This window comes from Danio rerio, chromosome 18, assembly GCF_049306965.1.
Source record: "Danio rerio strain Tuebingen ecotype United States chromosome 18, GRCz12tu, whole genome shotgun sequence".
Lineage (NCBI taxonomy): Eukaryota > Metazoa > Chordata > Actinopteri > Cypriniformes > Danionidae > Danio > Danio rerio.
In genome coordinates, this window is record NC_133193.1 from 26395963 (window position 1) to 26423010 (window position 27048).

The following is a 27048-nucleotide window of genomic DNA, read 5'->3' on the forward strand; positions in this document are numbered from 1 at the left end:
TTTTATGTCAATATTGTTGATTATTTAATAATTTAATTATTAATAAGGCTTTAATTAAATGAAGTCCAAATGCAAAGAAAGTCTAGGGGGCTCGATTTCAACAATCTAGGCTCAAAGTCTAAAACGCATGGCGCAAAAGCATTAAAGGCGTGTTCAGATCCACTTTTGCTATTTTAAGGACAGAAAAACATGCTTTCTATTTCAGAGGTCACCAAAGCGGAATGGACCGTCAACTATTCCAGCATATGTTTTACGCAGCAGATGTCCTTCCAGCTGCAACTATTGGGAAACACCCAAACACACTCATTTAGACACACTCACACTCATAACACCTCTGGTGCGTTACATACCTGCACCAGGAGTGTGCCAGCCAGTTCACTCCATCTAGCTGGTAATCTCTGAGTTCAAGATTCTCATCTCCAATGTACGATGGCTGCTTCTTTAAGGGCACAAATCTTGGCCTCTGCTTCAACACCTTCCATTTAAACAGAAAAAGATAACAGGGCTTACATAACATACCAGAGCAGTGCTTCAACACCCTTTCCCAAAACATAACAGTGATAAGAAGAAATCAAAGCTCCATCTGCGCAGACTCACCTTACAGTCTTTGGAAGGGACAGTCTTGGAGCTGTTTCTGTTGTGGAAACTGTCAATGCAGGCCTGAAATTTCTTTTTGATTAAAGCGCTGTCCTCCCATGTGCACTCAGCGTACGGCAGACCCATCCATTTACACAGGTACTCGGGCTCACCAGAGCTGCTTTTATGAGCTGTTGAAACATATCAGCCGATGATTAAAGTAGTAAACATCCCTACCGAAAAAGTAGATCTGAAATCTACTTCTGAGATTTCAAAAAACAAGGAAACTTATGAAACTTACAAGGAGTGTCTGAAGTTGCTTGTGATTTGCCTGTTCTTGTTGCTGATTGAGACAAAAAAGAATAATTAACAACAGACCTTAATAAAACATTCAAAGGATACCTTCCAAAATATTAAAAATGAAATATTAAGTAAAAATGACAGGTTTATATTGTATTAAAATGTAATATTGACTCTATTTCACTCATTCAATTGATTCATTCAAAACTTCTGACTCTTTTCCAGTCTTTTTGAATGGATCACTAATATACTAATTATTTTTCTACTGACTTCAATCTCTCCTTTAAAAAGGAGTATATATATTACACTTGTGATTGTTTTTATACAAAGACATTCAAGAAAAAGGCGCTATATTTAATGCCTATTGCTTTAATAACATATGAAATTAGAAATTATAGGTTAATTCTTACTTCATTGCGTAGTAAATGTTTTTGGGTCCTAAAGATTTGGTTTTGTGTTATTAAAACAACAAATATGAAATAATATATAATAAATATTAGGGGTGTGAACCTACACTGGTCTCATGGTTCGGTTACGATTATTATGCCATCGATTCGGTTCAATTCGATATCTCAGAGTATTTGACAGTGCATTGACGATGCTTTCTATACAAAATTTGATTTTTTCTTCACAACACAAGATTTTTTTTTTATTAAAATCTATAAATATATTAATATTTATATACTATTTGTAATACAATTTTGCCCTTTAATCCAAGCAGTAAGATATATGAACTGCACCTCTGACCTAATCAAAGAAAACATTTTTTTTGTATGTATCAAACTAAACTCCGCTTGCTTTGAGCAGTCAAAGGAGGTCTAACAACCCTATGATTGGTTATTGTCTTCACTCGCTCAACATAAAGGGCCGCGATTGGCTTTTGAAATAAAATCGATGTTCACGAATGAGTGACACGGGAAGAACAGCCGCGGTTACATTTTTTTATGTGCATAATACGCGGTTATCACAGGTAATCCATAATAGACACATTGGAGAAAACATCTTAGGCACACTCGTGTCTGGATACACAAGTATCGATTTAACAGCCAAGAGGAAAAGAAAAGACTGCCTTCTACAGTGTCAATAAAAGACTTTGCAGCAAACTCACAAGCAGTTGAACTGTGCATAATTATTTACCTTTTAAAGTAGTAGGAGCATTTTATTTACTCGCCCTCGCCTCCTTCGACATAGTATTCTACTGCGACATCCCGCATAGAAGATAAATGACGCCAGTACGTAATAACCGGTTAGGAATATTACTGAACCAATATCGAATTGTCCCCGTCTGCATCACGGTGCACCAAAAAACAATTAATTTTGACACCCTAATAAATATATTATGTCATAAGTCTGAATATGAATTTATATTTCATTTATATACATAAAAGCCTTGGTGAACTTTTCTCCATAGTCCACCCAAAAATGTAACTTTGCTCTATTTCCTCACCCTTCAGTGGTTCTAAACTTTTATAAGAGTTGAATTCTTGTGTTAAAAAGATGCGGAAACTTCTAACTACGTATTTCCATAGTAGGACAAATACTGTGAAAGTCAATGATTACAGATATCTAACTTTATTCAAAATCTCTTATTTTGATTTCAACGCAAGAAAGAAAGCAAATCAGGTTTGGAACTAGTAAGGTTGAGTAAATGATGACAGAATTTTCAGTTTAAGGTGACCTATCCTTTTAATGTTGGGTTCACACCAAATGCAAAAAAACATGAGCATTGCGCCATTTGCTCTAGATTACTCATGGAATGTTTTTCACATTATGCAAACATTTAACCTGAGTTTAATTTTTATAACTAGCATAAAATATTCAATTGAGGGAAATTCTGCATGTTTGTGACAAACGGATCACGTGTTCCACATCATTCTTGCTATCCAATGGGCATTCGTCTCTTTTCACATGTTTGCGTATTTATAATCTACTCTTGCAAATACGTGAATTCACATTTGGCGTGAACATCGTTAAGGGACTTCTTTTTGAAAAACACAGCTTTCAGAAGTGTAGTTTTTTTTAAGAATAAGAGTTAAGATAAGACTTACCAATCACCCTCTCTATTATCTGGAACTGCTTGCTCAGGTCGTTTGTGAGCTCTTGCTGACAGTTGTAATATTCTAAATCCTCAGGGGATGCTTTTTTCAACCTTTGAAAAAAATGTTAAATTAATTTATGCATGCTTGAAGTCAGTGTTTAGACGTTAAAAATGAGGATTGCATAAAAAATATACTGTTCACACTTTACAGTAAGGTTTTATTAGTTCATATGCCTAACAAACAATGAACAATATTTGTTCCATATTGTATAATCGGTCAACAGTAGGTCATTCCCTAATGCATTATTAACATCTAAATTTATGCTTGTTAACATTAGTTAATGCACCGTGAGCTAACATGAACGAACAGTGAACAACTTTATTTTCATTCATTAACATTAAACATGAATGAAAATCATAATTAATGTATTGTTCATTGTCAAGTTCGTTACTAAATTAACAGGCATTAACTAATAGAACCTTATTGTAAAGTATTACCAAAATAATACTTCAACATAAATCTTGCATCAATTCAACAAAACTACATTGATTCAGGGTTATGGTTAATACTGTTGAAATCATAATTGAATAGAAACAATATATATATATATATATATATATATATATATATATATATATATATATATATATATATATATATATATATATATATATATATATATATATATATTGATAATTATATAAATATATAATTTAATCCACAAAAAAAGCCAAAATACCAGGTCCAAGTAAAAATGGCATTCTTGATTGAATGATGATAGAAAATGCCAAATTCTAAAAGTATGTCTTGTGTACACTAACCAGGCATTAAGCTCTTCATTTTTCTTCTTGAAGTTTTCCAGCTTCTTCATGCCTTTGACTTTCTGCTGAGTGAGGGAATCCACACTCTCCCAGGTGTTGTGGATGTAGGACCAGCCTTTCCACTTGATGAGGAACTGAGTTTCTCCTTCCTCTTTCTCCGGGTCAAAGTCTGCTCCAGGGTCCCCGTTTTCCTCAATGGCATAGAGAGTTGTGGAAGCTCCAGTAGCTGTTATATCAAAGATTAGAAAAAAAAGGAATGGCTTTAATAAGAACAGTAGCAGGAGTTTATTACTGAATATTAACATGAATAGAACATCCTAAGGGTTTTACCTCCTTTCTTGCCAGTCCTAGTGTCAACAACCTTCTCAATGGTCTCACTGTCATCATCTTGCTGCTCCTCTGCCCCTTCTGCCATTTCAATAAGGTCATCAGAGTCCGTCTCAAAATCATTCTGGTCCTCTTTGTAACTATAACACATACAGTATTGTTGCTATATTTTATAACTCAATCACAAATAAGAACGTTCATGATAAACAAAAATAAATATCCAGACATAAAAAGGATAAATATTTATATTAGGTCACTTTATTAGGTACACCTGTCCAATCAGCCAATCACATGGCAGCAACTCAATGCATTTAGGCATGTAGACATGGGCAAGATTATCTGCTGCAGTTCAAACAGAACATTAGAATAGGGAAGACAGGGGATATACAGGACTTTGAATGTGGCATGGTTGTTGGCGCCAGACGGGCTGGTCTGAGCATTTCAGAAATTGCGGATCGACTGGTATTTTCACGCACAACCATCTCTAGGGTTTACAGAGAATGGTCCAAAAAAGAAAAAATATCCATCGAGCAGCAGTTCTGTGGGCGCAAATGCCTTGTTAATGCCTTGTTAATGCCAGGTAAGAGGAGAATGACCAGACTTGTTTGAGCTGATAGAAAAGCAACAGTAACTCAAATAACCACTCGTTACAACCAAGGTATGCAGAAAAGCCTCTCTGAACACATCGAACCTTGAGGCACATGGGCTACAGCAGCAGAAGACCACACCGGGTGCCAGTCCTGTCAGCTAAGAACAGTAAACTGAGACTACAATTCACACAGGCTCACCAAAATTGAACAATATAAGATTGAAAAAAATGGTGGTGTAATGGTGTGGTGATATTTTCTTGGCACACTTTAGGCCCATTAGTACCGACTGAACATCGTGTCAACACCACAACCTACCCAAGTATTGTGGCCGACCATGTCCATCTCTTTATGACCACAGTCTTCTGATGGCTACTTCCAGCAGAATAACGCACCATGTCATAAAGCACAAATCATCACAAACTGGTTTCTTGAACATGTCAATGAGTTCACTGTACTAAAATGGCCTCCACAGTGTCAACAGATCTCAATCCAATACAGCACCTTTGGGATGTGGTGGAACAGGAGATTTGCATCATGGATGTGCAGCTGACAAATCTGCAGCAACTGCGTGACGCATGCTATCATGTCAATATGGGCCAAAATCTCTGAGGAAAATATTTCCAGTACCTTGTTGAATCTTTGCCATGAAGGATTAAAGCAGTGGTCTAACCCGGTACTAGAAAGGTATACCCAAAAAAGTGGCAAGTAAGTGTATAAAGAAAATATCTGGATATATGCTTTCATTTGTTATATATATATATATATATATATATATATATATATATATATATATATATATATATATATATATATATATATATATATATATATATATATATATATATATATGAGCAATCCCAGCGTTATGGATGTGACATTTGTAGTAAAAACTCAAAACATAAATTCGCATAGAAAGCATATATTAACAATACATTGAAACTTTTGCTTATATTTTCCAAAAACTGACCGCAGAGTTAAGGGACCAGAAAAATATCAATCTGCAAACATTTTTTATATTTTAAATGAGGAAAATAAACATGCGTTATGGATGTGACAAAAAAAGTCTGCAAGATTACAGTATACAGCATACTTTGTAGAATTTCTGTGAATTAAACTGCACAACCCAAAAGAAACAATGCTAATCAAAAGGATAAGAGTTGTCTCTCTATAGAACAAAAAATATTGGTTTTATTTTATTTAATATTTTTAAATTTATGAGGAAAAAGTGTCGTTATGGATGTGACATTTTTCCATTATGGATGTGACAGCTGTGAAATTGCCACTTGTGTTATTTTGGCAAATTAAAAAGAATAGTTTAAAACATTGACAGAGACATTTATGAGTATTTTTAAAATACTTGCTTACAGAAACAGTTTCTCCAAAAATGCCATGTGGTGTAAAACTTAAACATGTGAAGCCTTATAGTCAGAGAACAGTTTATTGAAGTGTTTTTAGTATTGAATATTGTGCTTATCAAATATCAGTGTGTAAAGTTTATACTGTATACTATGGAGATTACGAAACATAATTATCATAATTGTGGGAGCAAAAGAAACATCTCAGGCAACCTATGAGGCCTAAATTAAAAAAAAATGCAATAAATGCATAGTCTGAGACACCATATGTGATACTCAAATTTAAAAATTAATTTAACAAAAATATTTTGTTCACTAATGAAATATGGAAAAAATTTTGCTTGCAATTTTTTAAGACACGAGGATCCTGAGACAAATGTCATCTCATGGAATATTAAATATTGACTAGGTTAAAATCTAGTAAAAATAAAAAACCCTCAAAAGATATATATATACCGTAGTAAGGGATTCAGTAGTTTGCACAATCTACACACAAATCTTTATAAAAACAATCCACACCTGACTTTAGTAGCAGCCCGCCGCCGTGTTTGTCTTTTTGGAGTGTCCTCCTCGTCATCATCATCATCGTCATCATCTTCATCTGAGGACTCCTGCTTTCTCTGTTTTCGTCCCTTTTGTGACTGTTTACTAGCAGATGATTTGGTCTGTGGTCTAAGATAAACACAAACAAATATATACACACACTCTTTCAATCTGCTAGCCTTGCCGCTCTTTGCTCCATGTCCCGGATACGTTTACTAGTGTAGCGATTGATTTTGCCGCCTATCAGCCTTACTCATGAGCCAATAGCCTTGAGACAGCTGTCAGACATTTAAAGCCAATCTAATAGTCCATGTATTAAACGCATTAATCAATGTTTGACTTAAAATATACACAGTTGAAGTCAGAATTATTAGCCTTTCTGTATATTTATTTCCCCAATTTGTGTTAAACAGAAAGAAGATTTTTTTCAACATATTTCTAAACACAATAGTTTTAATAATTTCCAATAACTGATTTATTTTATTTTGTCATGATGAAAGTAGGGGTGACACAGTGGTGCAGTAGATAGTGCTGTCACCTCACAGCAAGGTCGCTGGTTCGAGCCTCAGCTCGGTTGGCGTTTCTGTGTGGAGTTTGCATGTTCTCCCTGCGTTTGCGTGGGTTTCCTCCGGTTGCTCCGGTTTCCCCCACAGTCCAAGACATGCGGTACAGGTGAAGTGGGTAGGCTGAATTATCCGTAGTGTATTAGTGTGTGTGGGTGTGAATGAGTGTGTGTGAATGTTTCCCAGAGATGGGTTGCGGCTGGAAGAGCATCCGCTGCGTAAAAACATGCTGGATAAGTTGGTGGTTCATTCTGCAGTGACGACCCCGGATTAATAAAGGGACTAAGCCGAAAAGAAAAGGAATGAATGAATGAATGAATGATGACAGTACATAATAATTTACCATAGATATTTACATTAGATGTCGCCTATAGCTATTGTTGGAAGGAATAAGTCAATAGAGCAGCCATTTTAGTACAAGGTAGCGCTCCTTTGAAATTAACGTGGGACCAAGGCACATATACCTATGAGTTTTCCCGGTGGTCAAATTATGATTTTACATCACTTTTCTACCTTGATGGATAAGTGATCGTATGGGCATTGTCGACAAAGAGCGTGTGTTTATGTGCACTAAAAATGTATTATCCTCCCTCCCTGTTAAATTTGATTTAATCCATGCCCTAAAGCACACCCTGAAGCTTCCACTTCTCATTTTAACAGAGGGAGCATTTCGTTTGTGAATGAATCCCACTTATGAACAACTTGTTCACTTAGCCGACAATAGTAAAAGTTTCAAGCACCGCAGCGTCTTGTTGTCATATTTAATTTACATTGTTTGCTCATTTTATTCAACAAAACTAGCATAAGCCAAGTATTAAATGTGACTTGGTGCTACTTCGCCTTATCGTTAGTGCAGTAAGTGACTCCATTATCATCAATAACGTTACCTGTTTAACACGAAAGTTCGTAACATAAAAAGCATCAAAAAATGAAATCTTACCTACAGTATGAACTGTTCTGCCTTTGTGCTTTGTTTTCTTTGTTTGCTCGTTATTACACCCGCACACAGCGCTAAAGTCCAGCATCTTCACATTGACTTTAGTCTTGACTAAGTGTGGCTGAATGACTTTTGTCCTGGGAGCACTGTACAAATATGGCAGCGCTACTGACGTACGCTCAGGGTCTTTATGCGATATCTAGTGTATACATCTACAATAGTTTACTAGATATTCTTCAAAATACTAGTATTCAGCTTAAAGTGACAGTAAAAAGCTTAACTAGGTTAGTGTAATCAGGCATTTGGGTAATTAGGCAAGTGATTGTATAAGTATTGTTTGACCTGTAGATAATCGAAAAATATATATAAAGGGGCTATAATTTTCTCCTTAATATAGCTTTTGAAAAAAAATTAAAAACTGCTTTTATTGTAGCTGAAATAAAAAAAAAATACAATTTCTCTAGAAGAGAAAATATTTGAGGAATACTGTGAAATTTTCCTTGCTCTGTTAAATATTATTTGGAAAATATTTGAAAGATTCACAGGAGGGCTTATAATTTTGACTCCAACCAAAAATCATTATGCCAGAAACAGAATATATGCCTTATCAATTTAGAATCCATGCGATAATTTATGAGAGAGCCAAAAAATAATAAATATTACCACCATTTATTTAGCCAAGCATTTTAATTAAAAAGAGCCCATGATTTGCTCATCATTTTGCGTTTATTAAGACAGCCTCCTATTTTTCAAGATGTGCTGTCTGAAGGCCAGGCATCGCTACACTCTTACCTTCTAGCAGGAAGTCGTCTGGATCTAACTTTTTTCTCTTCCTGCTCACTCTCTGAACTGCTGGTCTCTTCCTCAACATCCTCTTCGTCATTTGAGTCATCATCTTTCCAGGTATTTCTTTCAACACAGAAATACCACAGGTTCATCTACTGGACGTCTAATAGCTTTAACTGCTGACCAAACGTGAAGCTGAAAGTCTGTCCGTTTCATTTTTTGCTCCGCACACATTTATACTAGCATTTAAAAAGGTTTGGGTTTTACCAAGACTGTTTTTTTTTTAATTAGAAATACAGTAAGTGTAATACTGTGAATTTATTTTACAAAGTAACTCTGATGGTTAATTTTTTTTTTTTTACAATTCTTTTAGTGTCATATGATCCTTCAGAAATCTAATATTGGTGTCTATCCTAATAATAATTATTAATGATAATTACTATTAAAATTATTTAGAATAATTATTAATTATTGCATTTATTTACAAAATTGTTACATTCTAAATACCCTCACTGTCACTTTTGATCAATTTAATGCACCGCTGTTAAACAGAAGTTTACATTTTACAAAAAAAAAAAACATACAGATCTTAAACTATTGATGGAAAGTTTACTCAAAACTGATGTACTACATTTTAAAAATATATGTTTCATCACCATACAGTGTAACAGATATAATTGTTATAACCTGTACATATTAAAATGATAAAACAAAATGTAAATAAAGGAAAGTGATTTTCGAAACGACTAAATACTTTTTTATGAGAAATGCATTAATATAGTTGTTTGACGCAAAATATAAAAATTTCAAAATGACAAATGGACCTTTTGCACACATCCAAGTTTGTCAGAAGCAGAAGTCATAATAGTTGGCTAAACTTAGGAACAGTGTTTCCAGATATAGCAGACTTTTTCCAGCCCAAAAGCTGTCCAAAACCAGCCCAAACGCACAAAAAAAACCCCACAAAAATATTAGATAACTATATATATTTTTTTTATTTAAATCGAAATTAACCTAGTTACTTTAACCCTCATAACTGTTAACCATGCAACCAACACCAACAGTCACAGAACCACAACAGCCCTCCTCTAACCCACACACTGCACCACCTATTAGAGTGTTTTACTTTCAAAATAGGGTATAAATTCATCCCATTTGGCGTTTTTAAATCTTTTGAACATTAAAAGCTGCTGCTTGTCAATCAGACAATGCTTCTGTTTGTTCTTGCTGACATAAAAGTGTGATAATAAACCGCTGTGAGTTTAACTATGGGTGCTGCGCGATGCGTGTGCAAATGTGTCACTGCGCTCTAAGTTTATCCAACTGAATTTTCAGAAATTTTGAAAACGAACCCAGAAGGGTCTATTGGAAAGTACAACATTTTTGGCATCCCCATTGCTCAAATAGCAAAATGAGAATAGTCATGTGTTTTTATGACACTCAAAAATGGGAATAAAAAGAAGAGTCTGATAAAGGTGCTATAATACAAAGCATAGATCACAGGTGTCTAAACTCAATCCTGGAGAGTCGGTGCCCTGCACAGTTGGACATTTCTAGTACACCTGGAAAGAGGTTGATTAGCTGGTTTAGGTGTGTTTAATTTGGGTTGGAGCTAAAACATGCAGGTACAAGTTTGGACACTCTTGGTATAGATGTATACATGTACAATTACGTTTACTAATCATACAAATAGAAAACTAATAAAATGTATCGCCACATTCTTGTTAAAAACATCCATAAACGAGTATTTGAGCTGCACTGTCATCCTTTAATAGACCCTTTTAATGTCACATATCACATTTTCCTTGTTATAAATATGCCTAACAAGATATTTTGGTATATAGTCTAAACTACTGTTACACTGAATGGCATTTACTGGATGTTTTCCGTATTTAATGTTCAAAATAACAATGATAAAAACAGCAAAGACATTTGACACATGCAAAAACATAAATGATGAATACAAATGTATGTTTTATAAATACTGACATTCATGAAGACTAAAAGGAAATCATAAGCACAACAAATCTATACATACACATGGAAAAAGTTGGACGAGAGACCTGTTTGTAGACTTCCATTACACTTACTCTTTCTTTTTCTGCCGAGAGCTTTTTCGTTTGGAACTTTCTCCCTCTGAATCACTGCTGCCCTAAAAATTAAAACCCATGAAAATCCATTTAGAATACAAGGAACAAGCTAGATCAAACAGCATGAGAGCATAATGTTTTAGATTACTCAAGAAAACAAAGCTTTCAGCACACAGGGTTATGTTTACACAAGTCAAGACTGCAAAGCCTGATCACTTCCGAATCCAAACATAGAGTGTTTATGCTCCACTAATTAACCATGACTGTAATAATTCCTTCAGAAGCAGAACCCGCTGATCGTCAACTCTTCCGACGAGTGTGAAATGAGGATGTGAAAGACTGAAAGCAACCACTAGAGGTCAGGGTTGAATTATTATTTACCTCAGCTCCAATATTAAGGCGTGCAGGCTCTTGTCTACTGCGACTGGATCTTCTCACACCATAAACATCAGGATGTTCTTCCCACATCTACGGTAAGCAGGGAGAAATTCTTTTTAAAAGCTTGCAACCAATTAACTGTCACCTGTCAGACATTTGCACTTACATATTTTAAACCATAATATTATGACAATAATAGCAAGCAAGCTATCTATTTTGATACTATCAAATAATTTATTGCAATCACATCCAAAATAAAAGTTTGCATTTTAATAATATGTGTGCTTAATATATTATGCAGATATACAGTGCTCAGCATATATAAGTACATCCCTCACAAATGTATCTTTTAAATTCATATTTTTAATAGGAAGCTACACTCTCAGAAATAAAGGTAAAAAAGGAAAGGAAAAGGAAAGGTAAAGGAAAGCTGTCACTGGGGTGGTACCTTTTCAAAAGATACAAATCTGTACCTAAAAAGTTCATATTAATACCTCAAGAGTGCATATTGGTACCTAAAAAGAACAAAAGTGTCCCTCATAAAATGTTTAGGTATTAATATATGTTTGAGGTACCAATATGGACCCTTTAAGTACAAATTTGTACCTTTTGAAAAGGTAACACCCCGGCGACAACATGCGTACCTTCATTTCTGTGTGTATACATTATTATATTTGTTCATATACAAAAGATTAGTCAGTACTGAAGCCAAATCTGGAGTTTATTTAACAAAATAACTTACAATAACGGTCAAAAAACTAGTACACCCAAATTTATGTTCTAGAAGAATATTTAAATAGTAAAAAAAAAAAAAGGAAATATCAAGGGAAGCAAAAAAATTGAAAAAATGTAGTTTTGTAGGTTGAAATTGTTTTATGCAATATTTTGATTAATTTTCACTGTATAATCTTTCAATTTATTAATATGTTTGGTGACTAAAATATTATTTTAATAAATATATATTTTTAATAAATTGTTTTGTGTAAATGCACCAAAATACATTATACCTATACATTACTTTATATCATACCTATATTCACTGAGAAATGGAGAAAAATATTCATTTTCAAAATGGCTGTACTCAATTATGCTGAACACTGTATATAGACACCAAATAATATTTTCATATCTATATGTTTTTTACTATTATTTGTATCTCATACACATTTAATTTTGGATTATTAATTTGTAAATGTATTTATTTGCTAAATAACTACAAAAGTATAACAAACGCAGGCTATTACTCTGCAGCAGCAATCTACATGCAAAAAAATAAATGAGTAAAAAAAAAATCTGCAGAAACAGCCAGGGGTGCGTTTCTGAAAACCATCGTTAGCCACAAAGTCACAAGTTGGGTCGTAACAAACATAGTTCGTTGATTTGACATTTCCCAAATCCATTGTTCAAATGAAGATTTGCAAACTGCATCGCAAACTTGTATGCTCTAGAGCTGTAATTAGCTGTGTTCTATTTCCTGTTATCCCCGCTATTCCCTATTCATTTACAACATTCTAATATTTAAACTCGGAATTATGTTTACATAATCATGTTTCATTGTTTACAATTGTGCTCCCGTCGCAGTGCACCTTGAAAACATTGATGTCATTTTGAACACAGCCAGGGCTCCTGGCAAAAGCTACAGGTGACCTATTATTTAAAAGCGGAATTTATGTTATGTCTCCAAAGCTTGTGAAAACAAAAAACAAAGCATACATTAATGCTTTTAATTCATAGTAGGTTATTTATTAAGTATCTGTACTGTATATGACATGGGCCTGTTGGAAAGAACATTTCTTCAGTGGTTTGCATGTCAAACTGTAAAAGTAAACTTTTCAAAAAATAAACAATATCCCACATAATAATAATATTAATAATTAAAGTATTAAAGTTTTTTTCATTTCCTAATAATACATTTTATTTCTTAACAGCCTCATTATTTATTTATTCATATGATTTATATATAGTATTAGAATATGTGTTAGCTTTAGTAAGTGATTTTATGTTTAGAATAGAATATGTAACGTTCTCAATAATATTTGTAAAGGAAACACAGGCCCTATATGTGCCATTTACATTAATTTTAAATATCATTAAAAAGAGTGCATGTTTTTACCAAAACTAATATTGGATTTTTTTAATGCCTGTGAAACAATATAATTTGCACAAAGAAATGATGGGGTTCTTCTCTAAAGAAGTAGTTGCTCCACCCTGTTTAGAGCATCATTATGGCACTTTACGTTATAACTAATGTGGTTCAAGCAATGGATCTGCGACAGAGAAACTATGGTTTTGGGGAAACACTCATCACTACATCGTTCTTTTCCCAACTGATACATCATACTATGATAGTTCAGCCTCGAGTTTGAGAAACGCACCCCAGATAAACTGTCTTCATTGAAAAAAAGAGACCAACATTGTGCTCCAGAGTGTTGAAGATCTGCCATTTAAAGGTTTAGCTTACTTGCAGAATTAAAATTTCCTGATAATTTACTCACAGCCTTGTAATTCAACCTGGTCATTTTTTTATCTATTGAGGAAAACACTAAAGGATTTTTCGCCATATAGTTGGCTTTCATGATGCTCAGCGCTCTGAACTTCATGAAAAGCTTCACTGAAATTTATATAATTCCTCTTTAGCAGGGGTGTCCAAACTTGGTCTTGGAGGGCCGGTGTCCTGCAGATTTTTGCTCCAGCTTGCATCAACACACCTGAATGGATGTTTTTAGAGCTTGATTAGCGAACTCGGGTGTGTCTAACTGGGGTTGGAACTAACATTTGCAGGACAACGATCCTCCAGGGCCAAGTTTGGGCACCCCTGCTCTACAGGTAGAAAAATCCTGAAATGTTTTGTCAAAAACCTTAATTTTAACTAAAGAAACAAATTAATTAACATCTTGAATGACATGGGCATCAGTAAACTATATCAGGGAATATTTATTAAACTAAATCTTCAAATAGTTTTCACTTCTAGGTCAAAAAAAAAAGAGTGTGATAGTTCAGGGGTTAATATCAATGATCAGACTGGCCTTTTTGTGTACCTTCTTCACATCCGCCAGGTTGTCTTTCTTCCTGACAGGTTTGTCTTTGACCTGCGCTGAGCTCTGATGAGATTTGGACCCATTGGATTCGCTGCCTGACTCAGAGTGGCTCTCAGAATCAGACGTGCTGTTGGATTCAGAATGCCGGGATTGTGCTTTTTCACTGCCCTGCTCGCTCTCCGACTGACTTCCAGACTCCGACCCAGAGCGGTTGGATTCCTCGGATGCTGAGTTGCTATAACATTAAAGACGGGCATTTTGAGAAACCAGTAAAATCACAATAATTGGTTCTAAAATTAAAGATTCATTAAAATCTCATTCATTAAGGTTTATTCAAACAAGACAAGAATTTGTACTATTCCTTTTGATCAAACTGAAAAAAGTTCTTAATATTCCCAAACAAGTTTTTAAATATCACTTTTAAAATATGAAGAGGTTTGGGAAACACATTTAGTCTTACTTTATGTCTTGTACTTTGACCCAAATGAAGTGAGTTCATAATTAAAACCAACAAATATCTCCCAATGGTCTTCAGAAGAAAAAATTATAAAGGCTTTATGGAATATATATTTTATTTCAGTAAAGACTCTTTAAATCAGTGTTTATAGGTTTTTTTTCCATTTAAATATCCCCTTTTCACAGTTAGTTGGCTAATTTTAAATTGACAGGTCCTTCTTTTAGGTAAAATCTAATTATCTTAGTCGGTCAAACAATGAAATGTAGACTGAAAGCATGCTGAGACTTTGTCCTTTTCTAAAAAACAGCATTCCAATGATTTAGGGATGGGGGTGAGAATTCCAATACAAACATTGCCTGAAAAACCTGAGTGCACTGAACTGTAAATAACAGCCCTTGTTTAAAATAAATAGCAAACAGACACGAACAACACCTGCAAATTGAAATGACCTTTAATTTACAGAACAGTACAAATAAATTCACACAAATATATATACTCTTAAACAAAACTTCTGTATTGCCAACTTAGCTTTAAGCGCAAAACAAGAAGGGTCAAAATACCTAAAACATGGATACTTTTTTTTTTTTTTAACTTCTGATTATTTTACTTTTTATTTTTTGTTTTGTAGTTTCAATTTAGAAAAACTGTCAATTTTTAAGGAGGAATGCACTAAATTATATTTTAATTAAAACTTTTGTTTTAGCAATTAACATTAAATTAATCCAGTAAATCCAGGAGAAAAAAAACGACAACTTTCTCTTTTTTCCCATATTTGTATATCATGTTTTATTCAATGTTTGGTAGTATTATATTTTGTTTTACATTCAGACTGAGCAGCTGAAACGAAGTAAATACAAACATCTTTACGTTTGGACGTCATGATATAGTTTTACACAAAAAAAAAATGTTTCCAAAATCATACAGCAATTATATTGCATCATCTTGAAGTTGGCATTTTGTGTCAGACCACTTCTGCTGTCCTTTGCCCTTTAGGCCTAAAATTAAATGCAAGGACTTCTTCCTAAACAAGCCCAGCCCCTCTTACTATAAATGAAACAAAATCATCTTCCTTATATGGTTAAAAAAATAGAGCAAAGACGACGCTATAAAATCTACTAGATACTCCGTTGCATCATCACTAATTCACACAAAAAAACAGGCTTTCTAAAACCTCGTGTATTGTTCATATAATTCGATCAGATGACACGCATGGAAGCCATAATGCAACCTGAAAGCGAGCAGAGTACAGAAATTAGCAGCCGTCATGTGTCCACCGAGCCAAACAGCTGCTGACAAAGCAGCCAGACTGTCCATATATGGGTGCTGACATCACGAATGGGCGGATCTATCCCCTCAGATAAAATCTCATTGGCTGCTTATTGCTAGGCCGGAAAAGAGCCAATGAGAATTCACTGAGACCACGTGACCCCCAGAAGACTTTCCGTTTCCGGTTCCTGTAGTTCCAAGAAGCTTTTATGTAATGCAGCAACTAATACAAGCTATGCAGCACAAAGCAAGAGCCATTTTGTGCCTTTGAGGACTTTCAGCCATTTAATGAAATCACTCTTGTACAATAATGAAACAAATAAGTGCTCTGTATGTAATATAAAGCATTTGAGAACCTCTGATAAAGTGTATTGGCAAGAAAAATCTCACATCTAGCATGTTTGCAGCTCTTGTTTCTTTTAGGAGCACACATAAAATGGCTGCCACAGTTAAACATCAGTAAAAATGTGCTTTTGAGGGTACAGGACTGATTTAGAATTTCTAGAAGACATTGTAAACAAACTGGATGAATGTAATCTTGTGTGCTGTAAATTCATGATTGCTTATACATTGTCACATTAGCAATGTGTGCAACATTGAATGATAAATCACCTTCAAAATTTTTTTCAATTAGACTCCGTGTCAGAGCAGGAACTGAAGTGGAAGTTACAAGGAAATTCTTACCCACACAACCATGAAATAAATGAAAAATGGCCATGTCATATGAAGTACATACATTAAAACATCATGTGCAACTTTTTAAGATTAACCTTTATTGATGAGGTCTTGGTAAAAAAGTATAAACAAATTAGAGAAAAGGCAGTGTGAAGGTTAAAAAGTCAACTTCAAATAATCCATGATTAAAACATCACTTATATTGCTTTTTGTATAACTTATGTTGTTATCCTAAATTATGACTAGCAAAGGTTACTATAAAGCCCAAAACAATACTGACTACTCAAATAGTTTCAAGTATTTATTTATTTATTTTAACAATTTAACAGTAAAGTTGTAGTTGTGTTTTGTATAACAGACTGACAAAGCTTTTTAAAACTTTTTTTTTTTTTTGCTGGAAATTATACTTATTAAAATGTATATCTGCATTAGAGAAAGCTTTTTATTTTACTTTAGTATCATTAGTGGTAATGTACAAGATAAGTTAACATTTTAAAGTGGTCTTAAGTTCTGAAGTTCAAATATATGTTTTTTTAAATATCACTGAAAATTATTAAAATGACAATTTTAACAAAAGTCAATAAGTACATATGAATAAAACTAATAAATTAAAATGAATTCTTAAATATACTTATTTTACACAGTTCTGTAGTTTAAAAAATCTTTGTAAAAATGCATTTCTTAAAAATGATAAATTATAATTTTAACAATTAAAGGCCTCTTAAAAAGTAAATATGAATAAAACTATAATTTATATTATTTATAAAATATAATTAGTTTTTTACACTGTGCTCTAACAGTCAATCATTCCAATAGGTTTGATTATTGGAACACCTGAATGAGTACTGGGATAGTATTGCATTAATTTGGTTATGAGGTAGCATACCCCTGCCATTAAGGGTCTCATAAAAGTTCAGCCCATAAAGTCTTTAAAGAATGACTACAACTATTTAATGTCACATATGTGACCTTTAAATCAAATACTAAAGGATTTTTTTACCTTTAATAAAACACTTAAAAACAAGTTTTTTAAAACTATGCAATATGCAACAGCTTGTCAGTATTAACAAAAAGTTAAATATTTCTCATTTGTCAACAAATAATTAAAAATAAATTGACATGTTAAACATTCAAATGTGCCAATGCAAAAACAAAATTTCACTATAAATGAAACAACTTGCTATAAACATTTTATTCATGTGAAATGGATTCCATTCAAATATCTCAGGAAATTAGACCAAACAGGTAATGTGTATAAAACAAACATCAATTTACAACATTCAAATTCTAAACTCTGATTTTATGTCAAAATGTTTAAAATATCATTAACCCTAAACAGTGGTGCAATGCAGCACATGCTAATCAAACAAGGTCATTTCATGCATGACTTTATATGAAAAATATTACAGCAGTATAAAGATTTCAAATCTGTATAAAACACTGTGCATCTCTTGTATAAACTGGAGAAAAAGGCCTATAGGCCTTGTATACACTTTTTAGAAAATCAAACAAAATCAGGGTGTGGCTATACATCTATCCCAAGGTCAACTGTATGAAACTCATCTAAATTTACAGACATTGTGGTTTAAACTTCTGCACAGGTGATCAACCATGCTTGTAAATGTAAACAATCAAGACAAGTTTTAAAAAGAGAAGAAAAAAAGGAAACATCGTACCTGGAAGCATTGCTTTGAGTCGAGCCTTCGTCTTCTTGCTTTTTACTCTTATTCTTCATCATGTTGTTGTTCTGGTATTTATTAAAGATGATCTTTAGTCCAGGTATTAACTGTCAAAAGTTCAAAGTGGGACGAACCATAAAAAACAAGTCATGCCGTAGCAATAGGCGGAGAAGGCTCAACTAAATTCGGATAATTCGACAATAAATAAATATTTCCAATACTCCTGAAGTTAAAAGCATCGGAATCGTAATGACACCTGCTCGACTGTACTCGATGTCAAATATCCATGTGTCGATGGCATTTCAAGGCAATACATTCACAGAGCCACATGCATAAATTCTTACTGCGTCATCAGACAAAGGACGATTAAAACATAACGATGAAAGCAAGGAAAATCGACAAAACAATGTAAACATACCTATTGCATTGACATGAGGAGGACTGCAGTAGTACATTCACATCTGACAAAATATCCGATTTGTTACTTTGGCCATAAAGAACAAAAAAAAAAGAAAAATATTCCAGGATTGTGATTAAAACAACAATCGGAATAATATTCGAAACGAAAAATAATATTGGTAATCCAGCAATGGCTATTTGAATGAAGAGAGAGAGTGAGAGAGAGAGTATATGAGCCCAGCAGAGCGCACTAAAAATGGAGGACCGCCATGGCTGCCAGCGCAAGGCAGGGAAAACAACGACTGGCCACTCTACGCACACAGCACGGCGTTTTTCGACGAAAAGAAGTCACTAAACGTACGCTTTAACGTCTTTACAGTCCTAAACTACACAAAACGAACAAATTCGCGCGTTTAAGGGGCCCCGAGAGGCACTGAAAGTTCGACAAAGTTGAGATAGAAGTGCTATCGAGAGCCCTGCGAGGCTCAACGCTCTCCCCTTCCCAAGGTTCATCCGCCATCTAAAGCTCCTTCCCAGCACTGAGAGCTTAGCCTTTGATTGACGTTCTCTCCATTTACCCAGAGCTCAGGTGATGCACGAAGACCCACCCCTTTTATTTTCAATAAAAACTAGTTGTTTCATTGACAAGTTATCGGCTTAAGTAAGTCCTGCTTTGCTAGTGTAGTGATTGAATAACTTGGTGTTTAAATAGGCAGTTCCTTTCTTTATGTTAATAAAAAAAATATTATTTTAGCCTTCACTTCCTGCATAGACAGGAAATGATACAACAGACTGCCATTTTGCAGTGGGTTCTGGACTACACTGGACACCATTTTAGACAATTAAATTAACTCATTTACATGTAATTTGAAAAAAAAAATTATGCTTAATGCAGCAACACTTTAAAGTTGGATCTTGCAAATGGTTGATTTTTATTTAGCATGAAATTTGTTGGTCTGTTCTTGAATAGATTAAATTAAAAAATAATTAGCGAAACCCTCGTAATTCTGAAATAAAAAAAAAGCAAAGACAATTATTTAAAAACCAGTGGGGTGAGATCAGAATTCGAAAACATCACCCATGACAGTTATTAGTGCAGTTGCAGGTAATTTTGAGGTTAACCAGTTGTTGTTGTTTTTTTTTTTTTTTTTGTTTTTTAGGGAAAAAGTTTGATCTTGAAGAGTCGTGTTGGACGCTTGGATGTAAACCGCAAAGTGAATATTTTGCAGAAATTCATTTTTATATCTTCCATCCAATAAGGGCAACTCATTGTTCAAACACGAACTTTTATTTTTCGTTTCAAAAGACAAAAAGAAGCATTTAAAGTTTTAAAATACAGGCATTTCATTGAAACAAATACAGTGCAGTAAAACATGAAATACATACAACTGTTGAAGCACATTAGCGAACGATTTCAAACATCATAGCAAAATACAAAATGTCTTTCTTTCAAATCCAAAAGCAAAATATGAGCCGCCATCTTCCTCATTAAGCAGTAGTCTCCACTTGACTGTCCAGAATTGGTTCTTAAATGAAATCAAAAAGGAGAAGGAAACATGTAAACCCCAAATGTATTCTTAAGATGCGATGACAGCTTTTCATAAAAATGCTAACGTACTAATATAATACAGCTACAGACAAAACTAAATTGTTTTACAAATCCAAACTACATCCAAATTCTTTTGCATCGTTCTCCAATTAGCGATTACAGAGTTGGAGACAATACTGCAAGGTACCTTTCATATAGTAAATCTGAAGAACAACTTCATTAATATGCACATCTTGCCAATAAAATAGTCGTGTAACAAAGTGATCAACAAAATCCACTATTATCCATATTAAGGCTAAAATGCTAACACAAGAATGCTACACAGTTACTGCATGTTTGTTTTTTTTGCATGACTAAATTCAACTACATTCTATTCACACAATTTCAGAAGCACAATCTCAATTATCAAAGCTACCAAACCTTGAGTTTTTGATAAGTAAAAATATAGTGGTTGGATTTGGTTCACTTTTAAGTTTACTCTTTACACTGCAACTCTAACTATAATGATAGGCCCCACAATTTATTTTAATTCCAGCAAGCCTAAAAATTAATATGTATATGTAAAGCATTTTAATAGTCCATTCTACATATGTCTGTCATTAGCTATTATTTCTCTGAATGTGCTTCATAAAAAAAATACTTTCTTACAATTTTTGCATTTTAATACGTTCTCATAACCATACATTCATTGACCTATTACAATAGGCCTTTTTTTCTCCCCAGAGTCATACAGTCACAAGTTTTGTAATAACCCCTAGAACCACTAGGTTTTTGTTTCTGATAAGTATAATCAATAAGTGCCCTATATAGGGTTAATACTTAATTACCAAAGAACAAAGTTGTATCCCAGTGACGTCAACAAAAAACATTAAAATAAATGAAAACGTCAATTACTTTTGTTTGTTTGTCCTTACTATGTTATAAAGTTGTTATTACAATGTGAGACTTGAGTTGAACTTAAAAATGCAAAGGAAATGATCCGGTAAAATTGTTGCAAATGTTTAAGGATGCTGACATTGGATTTTTTTTTTTTTTACTAAAACAAGAACAAAAAGGTGGCTTAATAACCACCAAAATGAGAAGTGACACAATGAAATACCATGAAATTCGAATACTAGAATGAAGGGATTTTACTAAAAACAAGCCAGAAATTTGATAAAGAAAAACTTATTCCCTAAAGACAGAGGGGGAAAGCAGAAAGCATGAAGTAGATTTCAGAGAAAATGATGAAGAGGACATGAAGTTACATCTTTTTCAATGAATGCATTGCATTTGCTTACTGAAAATGCCAGCAGCCTTATAAAGAAGTTAAGATCATTTCCTTCCAAATTCTTTGAAGCTTTTTCCATCGAGTGTTTCATTACAATAGTTAAGTGGTAGCTCAAATTAAACAATGACTTAATTTGAGGGGAAACTCCTCATGCACTGATGTGCAAATGATTCCTCATGCACTGATGTGTCTGGGCATTTCACAGAATCAAAAGCAGAAAAAGTATCAGCCATCACTCCTTGTCACATAGAAAAAGCAGAAATGCTGTGATGTATTCCAGTTTAAATGTGGCTCAAGTGGAATCTTTAATGCATAATGAAGTATGCAATAGCCAGTGAAAACAAAAGGAGGCCAATTGTGGCACAGAATCAAGAAAGATGTGTAAAACAAGTTACACAAAAGCAGAACAGACTCCACAAGAAAGGAGCCATGGATCTCAAGAAAGGTTTCCACTAAAAACAAGATCCAGTGAACGGAGAACACAAGCATGCTCAGATATTGAAGACAGGTAAATGAAATATGGCTATAACAACTCACAATGAAAAGGCTAAACATTTGCACATTTCCAAGCTGTAATAGGAAGCCCTTTCCCAAGATGCACACTCTTAAATAAAGGTTGCCATTGATGAATCCATGAAGAACCATTTCACAAAAGCTTCTTTATAGTAAACATTTTTCTATACATGGTTCTTTAGAGACCCCAAAACAAATAGGTTCTTCCATGGAATTACTATGAAATTCCCATTTCGATTCTTCCTGGCACCTTTGCTTAAGAATCCACTATGAGCACTATTTTTTAAGTTTACTTTTTTTTTCTTTGTCTTTTGTAATTACTTGCACAAAACTAAACCAATTCTAGGAATCCATATTTTACTATGCATTATACTATACTATACATTTTTTAAAGCAAAAACACTTAAAAAAGCTATGGAGTTTAAAAATGGCTAACATGACAGACATATGTAGTACTATCCTAATAATACAAAAAACACTGTATAGACTTACAGAGCAGTCTTCTTTTTCTTGAACTTTGGTGAAGGTCCTCTACAAGCCAACTTCATCTGCTGGTAGAAATAAAATCAATTAGATCAGAGGTATACAAAAAAAAAAAAAAAAAAAAAACTAAACTTAAAAAATTATAATAATTCCCCACTGCCTATGTTTAAAGACAAAATATCTTTTAAGCGGAAAGAATGAAGTCTTAACCTTTTAGTGGTTTTCCTTGCATCTTCTAAATAGCATTGCCAACCCCCACCCCCTTTTTTACCTTCAAGGTCTAATATTCTCCATATCAAATTTCTGAGTTTGAACATTTTGAAAGATATAACAACTTCATGTTCTTGCCTAAAGCACAAATTGAGCAGGGCGAGTTGCTTACTAAGCTGTAATATTTACGAGTAATTATATGTCATTTGGCAATAATAAACAAGTTATTACTAATTTCCCACAAGCTGTAGTGCTAACTGAAAATTAAAGTAAGAATTGCAGTGTTGCGAAGTTACTCCTGCTTGTCAGTTTAATTCCAAGGTGATTGATGTGTGAGATAACTTATGAAATGATAACTGTTGATAAACTGAACTTGTGTTTTCTTTTGCTAGAAGTAAACAATCTTTTACTGTATTTAAAGACTGTGTGAACTTGAAGTTGTATAAACTTATTTTTAGTATGTTGGTGTACTTCCAACTAAAACAAAATATTGCGTAAGGGCGGGGCATTTTTTTTGCGCATCATTCCCTCAGAGCAAACTAACGGTAAGAAAGGCATGGTTAAGAATATTGTAGCTGAAGCCGTCAAACTGACATCAGAGAAAAACTGCTGTTCCAACCGCAGAGGCAAATGGTTAGATTTTGATTAAAGATTACCAAAACAAACTTTTTTCATTGGATCAACTTGCATGATTTGTTTTCCTAAAAAATAACAATGTGCCCAAGCAAAATAAACAATAAATTTTGCTTTCAAATAGTCTTGAATGAAGACTTAATGTTAGTGAACATAAAATAATGGGTGGGAGATAAACAGTAGTAAACTAAATGTTGAACAACTTTTTCAAAAGAAAAAAATGTTGATGTCTTTTAGTAGAAAAAAACAAACTAAAACCTTATTTACTGCATGTGATTGAATGATTGGCTGAGTAGAAAAATCAGTCCTGTTCTAAATGCGCCAAGTTATGTGCAAAATTTTTCGAAATGTTTTTTACGTACAAATGCTTTTTTAATAAGTGATGTTAGTATCATCTGTTTTTTCTAGAATTAGTTGGAAGTGAATGTTTTTTGTTAAAGATTTGTATTTGCTTCATAAGTAAATTTGTTGTGAGAGAACAAGTATGATACAATGTTTAATTTGTTACTTAAAGTGAAGTATTATCCATGTTCACAAGCAACAAAACGAGAAAATAGTTTTGAAATGTGAAATTAAAAATATAAATACAATTATATTAAAAAAACTGAAATGCCTTTATACTTATCCTTCCTTTTGTTATATTACATAATGACACTAAATAGCATTTTTCCAACACTACTCCAATATACTTCTGTAATATCACCTTAATTTTCTTTTTTATCAAAAACTGCAAATTGTCAAATTTTTGAAGGGTATGTTTAAAGTTATTATTAATAATAATTATATTTTTTATACTTCATTATACTTTTCTATTCAAAGCTTCCAACACCAATTGTAATGTTTGTTTAAAAATATATATTTGTGGTTGGCACAGCAAATTCAGGTTCTTTATATTCTCTGATGAAAATAACTGCGACTTTATTTGAATTTATTGAACATTACTATGTAAACAGAAAATTATATAGATGAAATGATTATGATTGCGTAAAAATCCTTAATAATACTTGAGGCTAAATGAAAGTAACTAATGAAAAAAACGTTTTTACAAAAAGTCAGGAAATTGTTTATGGCGCAGTTATTTCTATAAGGTTCCCTTAAATGAAATACTTACATCAAAATCCATTGTCCTCATTTCTCTCAGACATCTCGAAGATTAGGAACCTTGACAACAAAAGGTTCTTCGTTAGAATGATAATACAGTCTACAATTCAATTTAAAGCACACCCTAGTGGTGGTCAATGATAAGGTAAATTATTGCTAAATGTGAATGCAAGATGTTTACAGTAAATTATTGCTAAATGTGAATGCAAGATGTTTACAGTAAAATTTAAGTAAAGTAATGACACTTACATGTCATAAAAACTGAACGAAACTCCTTCATCCTTCATCCAGTTTTCTTGACTTCTGTACACAAAAACATACGTTTTCGACAATTAGTATTGTAAGAACTTTGCATTGTAACATTTACTGAAGCTTCAAAATGTTTTGTCATTTGGTTTGTTCACATTAAATATGATTTCTGTAGCTAAAGCCAAGGTAAATTCCATGTATTTGTGCTGAAAATTATTCAAAGTACATAATATATCACACCATAAACTAAAGAACATACATAAATATGAAACCTATTTTATTTAAAATCATCAGTGGGTGTTGGATTTATTTTTATTATTTTTTTAAACGCAACATTTGTTCTTGCAAAGTGAACAATTGATTTCATACATGTTTATAACAAAGACCCACAATATTTCAAAGTTAATGTTTCCCCACTTTAAAACAAACTAAACAGTATTGCTTTTTATGTTGAGTCTTATCCAAGTTATAGTAGTAACCAGTACAAAAACTAAATAAAAGTCCAGGTTTAATCTGACCTTTTCATATATTTATTAAAAATTGTGCACAAATTTCAGACATTTAATGATAAAAAACTCTTCTGTTGAGATAAAAATGAACTTAAAACAAATCTCTGAGCAAAACGGAAAAACAGAAATAAAGAAACAAATTTTTACACATTTTTAAAGAACAAAGTCTTCTTGTGGGCCACAATGGGTTAAAAGCCAACACCCTGTTATTTAACATCGAAAAATACAGCATAAACATTTTACAAAACACAAGAAATACAAGTGGATGTGTTTATTTAGGTTCATTCTCAAGTGTAAAAAAAACCATAAATGAATAAACATGTAACTACTACATTTAATCCAAATAACAAAATCTAAAAATAAACTAAAACATCAAAATTATGTATTAAATCCTATGGCAAGTTGACATATTCACAATGTTCTTTGAATAAGTTCAAATCAAATGTACACCCGAGAATAAAAGAAAACATTTTTCAGTAATTAACAGACAATAAATGCATTTAAATGTTTAATAAAATTGTTTATTCAAATAAAATATCAGAAATCCACAAAAGACACTCAAAATGTCGAGACTGGAAATGGAGCGTCAAAAACACAATGTTACAGCAATATTTCGGTTTTAAATATTTTTTCGTTGTCGAATGTTACAAGGACATTTTGTCCTCTCAAGGACAAAGCGAATTTAAAATGCGTAGACAGTTAAATCCTCGGATCTCTTCGTTGCTGTCAGTTGAAATCTTCACAGTTTTCCTGCAACATATCAATGCACTGTTTTCCGAACGATTTCACGATGTTTTTACATCAAAATCGTCGATTAAACCGAAGAAAAGCCAATTTTCAGTACTTGGCAATGGCCCCATCATGGCCATTTTACAACACCTCGTCGAAGGCTCTCCTTTTCCACCATATTGGTGCGCCTGTTCCCGCGCTCAAACAAGATTATAAGTTCAAACCTATAAAGAAATCTTACCATATCGCCACCGCTGCGATCTGTTCTTTCTTCTTGAGCTGTCGACGCCATTGCATCGGTGAGATTTGTCGGTTTTAGGGTGTTGTTGCTCAGCTCCGCCGCTCCACATCACCGTGTCCGCCTTGAGCTCGTCTCTCCTCCGCTGTGCGCGATCTCTCTCTCCGCCTGTGCTGTTATACTGATCCTGAGCTCAGCCCTGAGCCTCAGCGTCACACACACTACTTCCTCTCCCCGCAGCATTCTGGGTAGAAGAAACACAGCATCCATGATTGAGGATTTATAATAATGTTTCATTTCAGTAAGGGTAAAAGCGGATTTTTATACTAGAATATTGAAAATTCCATGCCAAAATACCAATGATATAACAACAAAGCATTCACGTTTTATACAAATACAAAACCTGTCCAAGTGTTCAAATTATTAGGCTATAGTTATGCTATATGAAGGAATGATAGGCTATTTAGAAAACAGTGCAACATGTAGAGCTCTTCAATTCTGTTTGGTTATAACCAAGAAGAAAGTTTAATTTATATAGTCTACTGGAATATTTTTTATACTTACTTTGCAGATTATAGCCTGCATTCAGGAATAACATTCATTTTAAAAAGAAAGTAAATAGCTTAGATTAGCTATAATAACCAAGAAGAGAACACATATTTATACAGAATATTGAAACTAATATTAATACTAATATAACAAATGCAAAAAAATATATATATTTTTTTTCATATGAACCGATAAA

At 33.3% G+C, this 27048-nt stretch overlaps 1 protein-coding gene across 5 annotated transcripts in view; it reads right to left on the reverse strand.

Annotated features, from left to right (window-relative positions):
* Window positions 1-26454, reverse strand: part of chd2 (chromodomain helicase DNA binding protein 2) — a 63314-nt gene extending 36860 nt beyond the window's left edge. The window contains exons 1-17 of one of the 5 annotated variants that reach the window (XM_009293623.5): window positions 26307-26454; window positions 24828-24881; window positions 24589-24638; window positions 22644-22702; window positions 18839-20345; window positions 18418-18527; window positions 14344-14578; window positions 11309-11395; window positions 10928-10989; window positions 8844-8960; window positions 6528-6680; window positions 4067-4203; window positions 3737-3962; window positions 2925-3025; window positions 878-919; window positions 598-767; window positions 351-475 (exon numbers count right to left, since the gene is read on the reverse strand). In XM_009293623.5, coding sequence (XP_009291898.1) covers window positions 351-475; window positions 598-767; window positions 878-919; window positions 2925-3025; window positions 3737-3962; window positions 4067-4203; window positions 6528-6680; window positions 8844-8960; window positions 10928-10989; window positions 11309-11395; window positions 14344-14578; window positions 18418-18479 — 1517 coding nt within the window. In that variant the 5' untranslated portion in view covers window positions 18480-18527; window positions 18839-20345; window positions 22644-22702; ... (1 more) ...; window positions 24828-24881; window positions 26307-26454. Of the gene's footprint in view, window positions 1-350; window positions 476-597; window positions 768-877; window positions 920-2924; window positions 3026-3736; window positions 3963-4066; window positions 4204-6527; window positions 6681-8843; window positions 8961-10927; window positions 10990-11308; window positions 11396-14331; window positions 14579-18417; window positions 18528-18838; window positions 20346-22643; window positions 22703-24588; window positions 24639-24827; window positions 24882-26306 lie in introns of those variants that run through there. The other 4 variants (XM_073929466.1, XM_021467690.2, NM_001281462.1 and 1 more) reach the window with 4 other exon arrangements.
* Window positions 26455-27048: the final 594 nt, after the last annotated feature.